This window comes from Amphibalanus amphitrite, unplaced genomic scaffold (genome assembly GCF_019059575.1).
Source record: "Amphibalanus amphitrite isolate SeventyFive unplaced genomic scaffold, NRLGWU_Aamphi_draft 001570F_arrow, whole genome shotgun sequence".
NCBI classification, from domain to species: Eukaryota; Metazoa; Arthropoda; class Thecostraca; order Balanomorpha; family Balanidae; genus Amphibalanus; species Amphibalanus amphitrite.
Genome location: NW_024883063.1, coordinates 41,620 through 54,181, shown reverse-complemented (window position 1 = coordinate 54,181; position 12,562 = coordinate 41,620). Strand labels below are relative to the sequence as shown.

Genomic DNA, 12,562 nt, shown 5'->3' with positions numbered 1-12,562 from the left:
CCGCACACGTGCTGGGGCGATCGGTCTCACTTTGTCCAATCTCGGTCCGGAGTGTGTCGGGACGCGTGCTGCGTGGCCTCCCGGCTCCCATTCCACGCGCCAGACTCACACGGTCACTCTGCGCTTAATGCCGCAGCCGCTGTGAGCCCTACATTCCAGCCAATCCGCTCTCATCAGAACATTCAGTTCATTTCAGTCTTTTCGTGTACGTGACTTGAAGCCTTTTGTTGTGACCAGCTCACTCGACATTTGGCGTGAAAAGGCCATGCAGCTGTGGCGCCAGACTCACACGGTCACTCTGCGCTTAATGCCGCAGCCGCTGTGAGCCCTACATTCCAGCCAATCCGCTCTCATCAGAACATTCAGTTTTTTGTTTTGTTTTGTTGGGTTAGGCCCTTTCGGTCGACAAGACCATTGCAGAGCCGGAAGGATGATAGGAATTAGGGGGAGACATTGGTCTGGGCAGGCACCCTAGAGAGTCGCCGGGGCTGAGCCCGTCCAATGGACAGGCCGACCAGCCCCCCAAGCACTCTCTGCACCCGGCTACGGGGTGCAGCTCCCTCGGGAGCAGCGGTGCCGCTCCAAGGTAGCAGCCCGCATGAGATAAAGTTGCCTGTCCAGCCCGGAAGGGGGTTGCGGCGTGGAGGAGAAGGATTTCTGTATCCTGAGGATAGAAGCACGGATAGGACAGAACATTCAGTTCATTTCAGTCTTTTCGTGTACGTGACTTGAAGCCTTTTGTTGTGACCAGCTCACTCGACATTTGGCGTGAAAAGGCCATGCAGCTGTGGCACGATGTCGGTCGTTAAGTATCCTGTCCGTGTTTGTATGGTCCGCCCACCATTACCGCATTAGCTGAGCAGCTGCTGCGGGCCGGCGGCCGGGGGCGGCCCACCCCGAACACCGGACCGGTGCCGGTCCGTCGCCGGTCCGCGCCGAGTAGTGGCATTTGCCGCCTCAAGTGGCGGCGCGGCGGCGCTGGCCATTACGGCTCTATTGTCAGCCGGCGGCCCGGTGCACCGGCCGGGCATACCGAGTGGCCCCGACCGCCACCGACCGAGCGACGCTGAGTGACGCTCTCGGGCGGGAGGGGTGGCTGGTGGCCGCTGCTGCCACCGGTGCCGCTTATCGGGCGGTAATGCAGGCTGTGTGCTGCGAAAGAACCGGGGAAAGGGGCTGAGAAAATGCCATGTACTGTGGATATTACCGCGTGTATCGCGAGTGTTTCCATCATGACCTGGCTGGTGCGCAGATTTCGCCATCGACGTTGTATTGATAGCGCATTGTCGGTGGTTTATTGCTGGATTATTTTAGAAACTTCCTTGAAAGTTTGTAAGTGAAATTGTACAAGTGAGGGAAAGAGCGTCGCTATTACTAAATATTTTAAATTTCTTGGTGCTGAATTAAATAGAGGAGCGGTAAGAACTCTGCAGACGGCACCTGTGTGTACTGTTGGTCGTTCCTCCGCTCATGGCCATTAGCGCAGTCCTCACGTGACGGTGCAACTGTGTCTGTTTGCAGGGCAGCGTTCCCGAACCGGCTGTGGGAGCGCGTCAAGCTGTCAAAGAACTTCGAGAAGGCGCTACAGCAGATCAACGAGAACCTCATCTACTGGCCGGGCTTCATACAGACCAAATGTAAACAGCGACTGGTCAAGATTCACCAGTACCTCGCGCGGATGCGCAGCCTGCGGCTCAAACGACAGTGAGTACCCGTACCAGCTTCAGCTAAAAGTTCACGTGTCATATTTTTCTGATGGTTTGTTACTTAACAATGCCAGGCAACAGCTAGCCCACGTGTACGTTTCATGGCGTGGCAGTGCCCGTCCGGCCGGACCATATGGGTGTGTTTGGTGCCGGCCGGCCGGTGGCGGCGTCGGACACAGAGGTCCGGCCCCTGAACCCGTCCTTCGGGGCTCGGTGCCCCGCTGGTGGCGGCACATAGTGCCGGTTTGAGACCCTGGTTCGGCCGGGGGAGGGGGCTCGGTGCCCCGCGGGTGGCGGCGCTGAGGGACGGTATGAGACCCCCGTCGCCCGGGGGCTCGGTGCCCCGCTGGCCACATATCAACCGGTCGATGGTCGCCTGTCATAGTGCTGGATCGATGGCACGTGGAGTGGCGGTCCGACCCGACCCGCCGCGACGGCTGCCGATCACCGCCGCGCGGCGCGCTGCCCGGTCACCGGGCGGTCACACTGCGGTCAGAGGACACCGGGCGATCCCACAGACCACGACTTCACTGGTAGCCAAACGTCACCAGTCTCCACCGCTGCCTCTGACTGCCCCTGGCCCTGGCCTGACCTCGCAGGCCTCCGCGTGCCCACCCTCCTCCCTGCAGCCCCCTCCTCCGCCGCGGACGGACCGCCCCGCGCTCCCCCCCCCCCCCCCCCGCCGCGGAGACCACAGCCGCCCACGGACAGCCGCTGTTTAGAGCGGACGCCTCCGATAACGTCAGTTGGACGGTCGGACGGCAGTGGTCCGCCGGGTGCACTAGACGCAGATAGCGAGCCGCCGTGGCGCCCCTAACGACCGCTCCCCAACATACGGCGGCGGGTGTGCGGCCATAGGTCTGTTTGTTTCTGTATGTTATTGTTACCATTGTCACATTGCCATAGCACATTGTGCAAACACCCATCACCGCTAACGACTCAAATATTGTAATAATTGGAGACAGTTGGGGCCATGTAACGGAACTAGCGCACTTGTGCTATAATGGCTGATCAGCAATCGCTACTCAAGCTTGCTGCCTTTTTCCCCGATGGCGATTTCCAGAAGTATGCGCTGCGACATATCTTTTGCGCGGCATTGCGTTTCCATCTGCAGTTTCATTTCACTCTGCCTGGTTTCCATTTATAATGGCATTAGGAACCGATGGCAGGTGTGGGTTTACTTTGGACCCAATAGCTAGTCCGTTGGCTGTGCTGTTCAGTAAAGCGTCCCAGCTCTATTGGCAACTCTGCCGTGTTTGGGGGACATTGCTATAGCGCCAGTCCTCTGCTTCCAATGCGCAGGGTGCATCTTTGCTGTAGCCCCAGATCTGTGAACAGTGTCTCAGCGGTGCTGTCTTTGTGCCGCTACCAGTGCCCGGTATTCGGATGAGACCGCAGTGATAATTCAGCCGCTACCGATGTGCGGATGTCACTGAATTATGCAGCGGCCGCTCAGTATTCGGGCGGTGGTCCGTTCCATATGGTCGGCACTCGTAATTCGTACATCATCACCGGGCCCGGATTGGTTCGCTGATCACTCTGCAGTGGCTCGGCGCCGGCCTGGCTCCTCCCGGAGCGGCTGGCGGCTCGAGATCTGCTGCTGCTGGTGAGGGGCGCCGTCGGCGGTGGTCAGCGGGCTTTCTTCCGTGAGGGGCGTTCCACGACAAATCGACAAATAAAAAATTAAATTTGCACCCTCATATTTTATTCTTCGTTGAAAACTGGTGTAAGGGGTTGTGATGGGCGGTGAAGCCAGCTGTGGCAAGGATTTTTTTCTTCGAACAACGGTTTCCGAGATATAGCCTCGGGCAATTCCTGGAGTTCGCGCTGCAGCCCTATGTTTGGCGGCCTATAACTCAGAAACTATTGGTTTTTTACGATAAAAACTTTATATGGTTCAACACACAATCAATCAACAAACATTTTGGCCATCTCAGATTTTCAATTTTTGAAAATTTTGATCACGTGACCTTTTGTCCTATTTTTCGAAGAGTGACCTTGATACTTTCCCCACTGAAAGTTGCAATTTTGTCTGATGACGATTAAAGCCTTATCAATTGTCATTCATATGCGATAATAAAAAAATTGGTTATCGCCCTGCGTTGACCTCAGGTCAGGTCATTTTTATGACCTGTCCATTATTACAAGCGGGAGCGACAGCGAGATCTCAAGAATAAAGCAAGATAGCGACAAGCGGTAAACGGTAAAGGGTACACACGGATAAGGTCTATAATTTTTACTGAGGTCATTTTCAGGTCAGGTCAAAGATGACGTCACAGGAGCTAAAAGGAAGTCAAAATAGCGGCACTATACATATATATGAAGTTTTTCTCGAATAACTTTCAAGGTATCCCAGCTAGGAACAAACTAATAGCACCATCGTGATCCTCTCGTCGATCCGCATCGAAACATATGTATGTTGACCTCGAAAGGTCGAAAGGTCAAAAGTTGACCCTAGGTCACGTGATCTAAGGTCAACTTTTGACCTTTCGATCTTTCGAGGTCAACATACATATGTTTCGATGCGGATCGACGAGAGGATCACGATGGTGCTATTAGTTTGTTCCTAAGTGGGATACCTTGAAAGTTATTCGAGAAAAACTTCATATATATGTATAGTGCCGCTATGTTGACTTCCTTTTAGCTCCTGTGACGTCATCTTTGACCTGACCTGAAAATGACCTCAGTAAAAATTATAGACCTTATCCGTGTGTACCCTTTACCGTTTACCGCTTGTCGCTATCTTGCTTTATTCTGGAGATCTCGCTGTCGCTCTCGCTCGTAATAATGGACAGGTCATAAAAATGACCTGACCTGAGGTCAACGCAGGGCGATAACCACTTTTTTATTATCGCATATGAATGACAATTGATAAGGCTTTAATCGTCATCAGACAAAATTGCAACTTTCAGTGGGGAAAATATCAAGGTCACTCTTCGAAAAATAGGACAAAAGGTCACGTGATCAAAATTTTCAAAAATTGAAAATCCGAGATAGCCAAAATGTTTGTTAGTTGATTGTGAGTTGAACCATATAAAGTTTTTATCGTAAAAAACCAATAGTTTCTGAGTTATAGGCCGCCAAACATAGGGCTGCAGCGCCATCTCCAGGAATTGCCCGAGGCTATATCTCGGAAACCGTTGTTCGAAGAAAAAAATCCTTGCCACAGCTGGCTTCTCCGCCCATCACAACCCATTAGACCAATTTTAAGCAAAAAATAAAATATGAGGGTGCAGGGCACTTGTCGATTTGTCGTGGAACGCCCCGTGAGCGGAAATGAAGCGTCTGTTTTAGAGGCTGTATGGGACTGGGGCTGCAACCGGCCGGCATCCTATTTTAATTAGAAGATATCGATCTATTTCTATTTAATGATGATGCGAATTAATGCAGACTTTTTATGTGTCCTTCCTTGCTTATGAAATGGCATTTTAGTGATGTGGAACAAAGCAATATATGATTAACCCGCGCCGTGCTGGTGGCCTGAACTTTCCGCCGAGTGCTGGGGGGGGCGTTTTCACGCCCCCCGTCTAACTCAGCTCCTGGGCCACGTAGCGACACGCGGTAAGCGGCAATCGAAAGAGCGTCAAAAATAAGGACGAAAACACTTCGGTCATTTTTTGGGTCAGGTCAAAGGTCAGGTCACCAGAGGTCACCAAAGGTAAAATGTTGACTATTTCAACATTTTGGAAACTGCCAACGGCTATCTCGGGAACCGATAGAGCTACAGCGCCGCGGAAAAGCGCATTCGATAGCCCTTTTACAGACCTTTCTGAGTAATGTTCTCAGATTTGACCTCAGGTCAACGGTTTAGCCTCCAGAGGGCAAAAACTCTAAAAATAGCCGTTTTTACGAAAAACGTTTTTTCGTCAATAACTTTTGACTCATAAGCGCCATGACATTACTTTTGCCAGCATCGTGTTCCTCTCGTCGAGACGCGTCGAATGAACTATTTGTTGACCTTGAAAGGTCATTTTGAAAATTTGACCTCAGGTCAAGGTCATGACCTGACCGAAAAGGGTCATGTTGCATATCAGTCGATCCGTATCGTCGAGCTGAACACATCTGACGTGTTTTCACCGCTCTAGCACGTCTCTATCAAAAGTTATAGCCAAAAAACTGCTGGCGACCGTTCATGACCTGAGATGACCTCAGGGGCACACAGAGGGGTCACAGGTGCATTTTTCCTATTTAGTGTGTCATGTTTACCTATGAACCGATGTTTGAGAGCGTTTTGAACGATATTCGTCCAAAAGAGGCGCATTTCAATTTTCTCCCATTGACTTATAATGGAGAGGTCGCAAAATTGTCCTGACCTTAGGTCACAGATATCAAAAATCCGAGATATACATTTTATACATACTGTTACTCATATCAATCGCTGAAAGTTTCAAAGTGATCGTTCAGTCGGTGTAGCTATAGCGAGCCTTTGAACTTTTTCTGAGGTAAGGTCACTTGACGTGACCTGGTGACCTGACCTTGAACGGCCTAGGTCTGAAATTTTCACAACATGTGCGGAAATGATGTAGGAACACGTGTACCAAAAACGGCGGCGCTGCGCGCCGCCGTTTTTGAGATATTCGCGAAAAACCTGAGGGGGGGGGGGGCGTAAAAACGCCCCCCCCCCCCAGCACGGCGCGGGTTAAGCTACAATGATGGCTTTCGCCGCCTGACATTTTACACCCTACTTCATTAGCAGTAACTTGAATAAGAAAAATGTAGATGATTTATTTGAGTGATTTATTATGAGTGGAGCAGATTTACGTCATTTCGTTAGCGATCAGGGGCTCCTTAATTACAGATGGAGCAGTCATCTGTATAGAGCCGCAATACACAGTATTGCATTGTCAAAGTATCAGGTTATGCTTGAATGGTTCATTGGCCGCCCTTTTATCCCAACCGGTCATGGCTATAATAGTGCAGAGCTCCGATAAAACTTGAAATTGTTTTGTCGAACATGACAACTTTGATATGCCGTTTGCATGTAGCTCTTGATTTTTAACCCGCGCCCTGATGGGGGGGGGCATTTTGGCCCCCCTATGGTTTTCTTAAATAGCGAGAAAACCAAATTTTGGGTACCTTACCGGGCATCAATTTGACACCTTCACACAAAATTTCAAGTCACAGGTCACCTCAGGTCAGGAGTTATTGAGGTCAAACTGAGGTCATGTTCGAGTAAAAATGAGCAAAAAACATGACATTTTGAAACGCTCACCAATTCTACAGTTAACAAGCAATTTTAAAGTTCTTTATGTGGTTGTGTAGAGAAAAGACGGCGCTACAAAAGTGCTATCTCGGATTTTCGAAATTTTGGGATTTTGACCCCCAAAAATATTTTTTTTTAGAAAAACTAAAAACAATTTCCAATTTTTTTTTTTCGAATTTCGAAAAAACCGGAATATATGTGATAGTCCCTGCGCTCTTCGATATACATACCAAATTTTAGATCGGTACCTCTTTTTGTTGCCAAGTTATAGCGAAAAAAACTGTTAAAAATTGATTACGTCAAATTTTTGAACTCAATTTTTGGCAATTCTAGACCTCGTAGCGCAAAACGGAGACCACCATTGAACTCCCCGTGACGAGCTGCATCGAATCGATGCCCATTTTATGCAAAAATATCAACTTTGAAATTTGACCTAATTTGACCTGACCTTGACCTGACCTTGACCAAAACGTGACCTAAGCTGGTCCAAAAGTCTGCCTGACCCACATAATCGCATTTGTCATGTAAATGGACCATAAAACATGTATCACACGACACTTTCATATTATGACACCCCCCCCCCCCCCCCCAGTGACCTGACCTCTGTGACCTGACCTGGTATCAGTGACCTCAAATAGCAAAATATGTGTTTGAAGAACATTTCCCCATCGATGATTTTCAATGAAATGCATTTCTTGAAATGCCTGTAAATGGTGAAAATTCGACCTTTGACCTGACCTGTGACGTCATCGGTTTGACCGAGGTCAATGAAATTGCGTCACAAGGTAGTTCCCCGTTGGGGCTATCCAACGCCGTTTACCGCTTGTCGCTATGTTGCGTGGTTCTCGAGATCTTAGGGGGGGGGGGCAAAATGGCCCCCCCCCATCAGACCGCGTTGCTCGGCAGACCCCATCAGGGCGCGGGTTAATCCTGAGTGGAACGAGGGACTACGATAGAATAGGGCTGCGGAGTTGGAGTGGGCGTCGGTCGGAGTCGACGGGACTGAAGTTGGAGTTGACGTTGCCTGGCTTCAAGCCATGCTCGACGCTCATTTTGTTTCTGGGAGAATATTATGTTGCTGGAGGATTGTTTCAAGCAATGCGAAAAACATATTCTACATAAACTTACAGTTACATCATGGACTTTTAGGTGAGGTGTCCGGAGTCAGACCTGGAATAGAAGTCGGAGTCGGAGTCGATTTTTCGGAGCTGGAGTCGGAGCTACCGAAAATCTGATGTTTGGCCCATTTAGACTTGAATTGAACTTGGGGTAGTTTGACGTGAATCGACTTTTGCTTGTTTTGCATACATCAATGTTGATAACTTCTCTTTGCGCGTTACTAAGCCGGATTGGGGCGTGTGTTCCAGTCGACTAGTTGGCAGGGTCCCCGGGGGACGTTGTCCGGTGTAAACCGCGCCGGTTACGGCCCCGGCGGCGTTCATTAGCCGTTGTTGGCCATTGTCACGCCCACTGTTATCACAGCGGACGTTAATGCGCGGCTTTACGGCCGTATATCGGCGAGGCGCCTCATCCGTCTTACGGAGCAGAGCTGACGTCCCGCCCACCACACAGAGTCGGCCTGATGCACTCTCGGTGGCTACGATCGAAGACCTCCCAGGAACAATCTACCCGTGTCCATCAATGCATTGTCGACTGGAAATGACCGCGACCTTTACTGGCAATCTGTAGGTACCTTGCCATCAGTTGGCTGAACAAACGCTCGACGATGTGACCGGTCAACGAAACTATGTCTACCTCTGACATTTTCTGCGAATTCTGGCGTCGTCAAGTGATCTAGCTCCCGCAGGCGGTCCACACTATTCAGTATCTCAGTCTATTCATTGAATTTTGCAATTCGGAAAGTTTCTCTATTCAAAGGGACGAGAGCGCGCAGACCGGTCTGATCCCATTCAGCGCTGAGTGCTATCATGTTCGGAGAATGATGATGGGCTGGAGTATCGAGAGAGGCCATCTGCTCCGTTATTTCTTCATGTGATGCGTTTAACACAGAGATAGCAGGCTGGCCTGCAATGAATATTTCATTTGAATTCGAGCTAGTCCTTTTTCCAAAGGATGATTTATGTGGGAAAAATACGTGTGATAAATGTTGTGTCGAAAACTGAGGCAAAAGCATTGGCATTTTCCAAGGTTTTGTGAACCCCAACATCTGCAACTGATGCCTCCGTGGTTTGCCCCGTTTCCTGAGCCAAAGTCCGGTCATGGCGTCCTTCCCGGCGGTGACGGCTGCTCCGCCGGTGGCTGTACTGGTGTCCGCCGATGGGGAGCTCTGTGGGCGGGTGCCGCGCTGCCGACCCGCCGCTGATGGTCGACCATTACCGCCGCCAGCACGCCGCCGCCGCCCCATTAGCGCGCGGTGGCGGCCCTCCCTGCCGCCGCTGCGAGCTCTGTCCGCCGTCCGCGGCGACAGCGGCGTGCTCCTTCTGCCGTCAGCGGCGACAGCGGCGTGCGCCGCGCCCGGCGGCGGTCCTCCGCGCCGCCCTGCCGGTCCTCTCCCTCTCAGTGAACGTGCTTAGCGACCGGTCAGCCGTATCCTCTGGTGTTTATGTGCTGCGGCTGTGGAGTCCCCTAAAATCAGCCTTGTGAGCTGCTGAAAACTGCGGGGCCCGTTATTTGCAACCTGCTGAGCTGCTGAAACCGAGGGACCTGATAGAGGCAACCTGCCGAGTTGCTGGAAACTCGGAGCCCGTTTTATGCGACAAAGCTGGTTTAGCGTAGCAGTCGGTAATAGCAGACCTGCTGAGCTGGTTTGGTCGAGCATCGAGCAGCCCGGTATAGCCAACCTGCTCTGACGTTGGCTGTGTCTGATCACTAAATTACGTAGTCCTCGACACGCTATTACCAATGTCTCCAACTCAGCTCAGTAGGTAAATGGCTGAGAGGGGACTCCCGTTTGTCTGGCTCGTGTCGTCTCGCTGTGGTGCGTGCAGAGGCCGTCAGAGAGGATCATTGATCAGTCCCGGCACCTCCGGCCGTTGAGACGGAGACGGCTCGCCCATACGCGCTCAGCCGGAACGCTCAGTGCGGTAAAACCAGCTGGGAACCCGGGGATGTCCTTATAGGATGATAAAGGCCTAACAAACCCTGTGATCCAGTCTTGCTCCACCGTGCTTTGCCTGTGGCTGATTGCTCTTGCTTAGGATTGATGGGTTTCTGTGTCATTACCTATGCCTATTAGTATACATCCGAGCAGTGAGCACCACAGCTATCAAATGTGCGCGTAACGGCGTTTCTATGTGGCTTCTGACGGCAGAACAGAATATTCCTATGTATGTACAATGTTAACGCGTCCCCGGACACAAAGCGAGCAGCCCCTGGGGCTTGTCTCGGCTGATCAGAGCTGGCGAGGGGGATAGTGCGGAGCTCAAGCGTAATAAGTCCTGTGCTCGCAAGGCAGCTGGAAAACGATTGCGTACAAGAAGTACTCTCAGCCCCCAGCTGATCAGTAAGCGGCAAATGTATAAATAATGTGTTATGAAGTCAACTTTGATGCTATTTTGAACATCTAATCGCTATCTGTGTCATTTCTGAGCTGCTTTTTGGCTATCACTACCAGTTTCGAACTCGGTGTCGTCAAAATTGCTCCATTCCATTATTTTTTAGGTTGTCTTGCCGCTGGTCGATTTGATTAATTATTTGCTATGTGTGGTTTTGCCGGTTTCGCTGACGTATCGGCCGACGGTGTGAGGGGCGCGCGCTGACTGACCCACCGATCGGCAGCTGATCGGCGTGGGTGTCGGCGGGTCGGGCCGCCGCCGGCCGCGCCCTAACGACGCCGTGTCACGCACGGCCCCAGTCACCCCGGGTAGACGAGACTCTCCGGCGGGCCAGCCACTGCGGGCAGTCGGCACTCGTGGCCGGCCAGTCACTGCGGGCAGTCGGGACTCGTGGCCGGCCAGTCTCTGCGGCCGACTCTGGCGGTACCCAACGGCCGGGGTGGGCAGGAACCAGTATGAACGGATAGGCGCGTTTTATTTGAGGTCAGCAGCATTGTCGCGCATGGGCAGTGGCACTGTCCCCTCTCCAAGCGGGTCCACGCGACGCTTCCAAGTGCCGCTGCGCACCGATAGTTTGTCAATAGATGGCGCTAGCGTCCACTACCTGGAAGATATGCTGCGCCGCCGCGCACCGATAGTTCTGCCGAGAGATGTCGCTAGCGTCCGCAGCCTGGATGGTATGCTGTGCCGCCGCACACCGATAATTCTGCCGAGAGATGTCGCTAGCGTCCGCAGCCTGGAAGGTATGCTGTGCCGCTGCATACCGATAATTTTGCCGAGAGATGTCGCCAGCGTCCGCAGCCTGGAAGTTATGCTGTGCCGCTACTATCGGACGACGAGAGGACCTACAGCACAGCGCATTGGATGCGGCGTAGAGCCAGTAGCCTACGAATATATTCAAGTCTTTGATAGACGATGTCTTTCAAATAGCTAAAGAAGTCTATGATAGACGAAACCGGGCCGCTTATTTACATATATTTAATTGTTTCTTAAATATATTCGTAGACTACTGGCTCTTTACTACATGCATAGCCTGCTTCGGGTCACGGTTATCATCTTGCATTTACAACTTACCTGGTATCTCGCTGAAGATATTTCATAACTGTACGTTTGTGCCATTCGGTAATTTGTATGTACTGCAACATGCTATTTCAAATGCAGTTTCCATTCCCGTTTTGTCTACAATCGGCTAAGAACTGATATCACTGGAATCTCGCTCCTGAATGTTTTTTGGGGGGTGGCTACCACCTCAACAAAGAGCAGCTTAACCTGCTCAAATATTCATGCCTTCCATATACTTTATACAATATATCAGTACACATCAAGTTGATGGAATCAACTGGTCCAGTCGCCAACCGTACTATATTACGCGCGACGGGGCAAAGGCCTTGATACTTGAGCCGGCTAAACGAGATGAATCTGTGTCAGCCTCATGGCAGTTATCAGCTAACGACTCCGCTAATGGCCCTGTTGATGGATAACGGACCCACTAGCAGCAGCCGGCGCTGCGGGCGCTCGTTTCGGTGGGCCGTTTGGCTCGGCCGTCTCAGAGCTGAGGCTGGTGGGACGCGCGTGGTGGGACAGTTCTCTGTCCGTCTGCGTGCGGTGTCTGTGCGCCGAGGACGGACCGGCGCCCGCCGCCGGGAGGGATGGGGTGCCGGAGGGAGAGAGGGGGGGTTGGAGTGGCGCCGCCGTGTCGGCCGGCCGGTCGGAGCGGCGGCCCGGGCCGCCAGAGCGGCGCCGGCCGCCCCCGCCCCCGCCTGGAGCGGGCGGACACGCGCCGCCGACCAGTGCCCTACCCCTACCCCCCCCCTTCCCACTCCGTCGCATCGTCCACTGGTGGTGGATGGTGAGGATTGAGCGATGCTAACTGGGGATGAGTGGTATCACTGAGGACTCAGATGATGAAACTGTGATGCTCAAACCATTGCGAAACCAGTTGCAATCATGTAAGTTGTGTTAGATTATTGGCTTCTTGAAAAAAGTTTTTGTTTAAATATACTGATCAATACTAATTTCAATATACAATAGCTGATCAGTATAGTGGCGTTGCAAAGCCAACACCCCGAGAAAAATCTGAAAATCTGATATAAAAACTGAACCATTCCCGTTAAGTCATCGTTTTTTTTTATTAGCTG

At 51.7% G+C, this 12,562-nt stretch overlaps 1 protein-coding gene across 1 annotated transcript in view; it reads left to right on the top strand.

Moving 5' to 3' along the window:
* LOC122373909 (protein MAK16 homolog) overlaps nucleotides 1-12,562 on the top strand; it is a gene marked incomplete at its 3' end in the record, with an annotated part of 77,160 nt that overhangs the window by 33,767 nt on the left and 30,831 nt on the right. Inside the window, exon 5 of the mRNA XM_043352363.1 lies at nucleotides 1,522-1,704. Within this exon, the coding sequence (XP_043208298.1) occupies nucleotides 1,522-1,704 (183 nt within the window). The remainder of the gene's footprint in view (nucleotides 1-1,521; nucleotides 1,705-12,562) is intronic.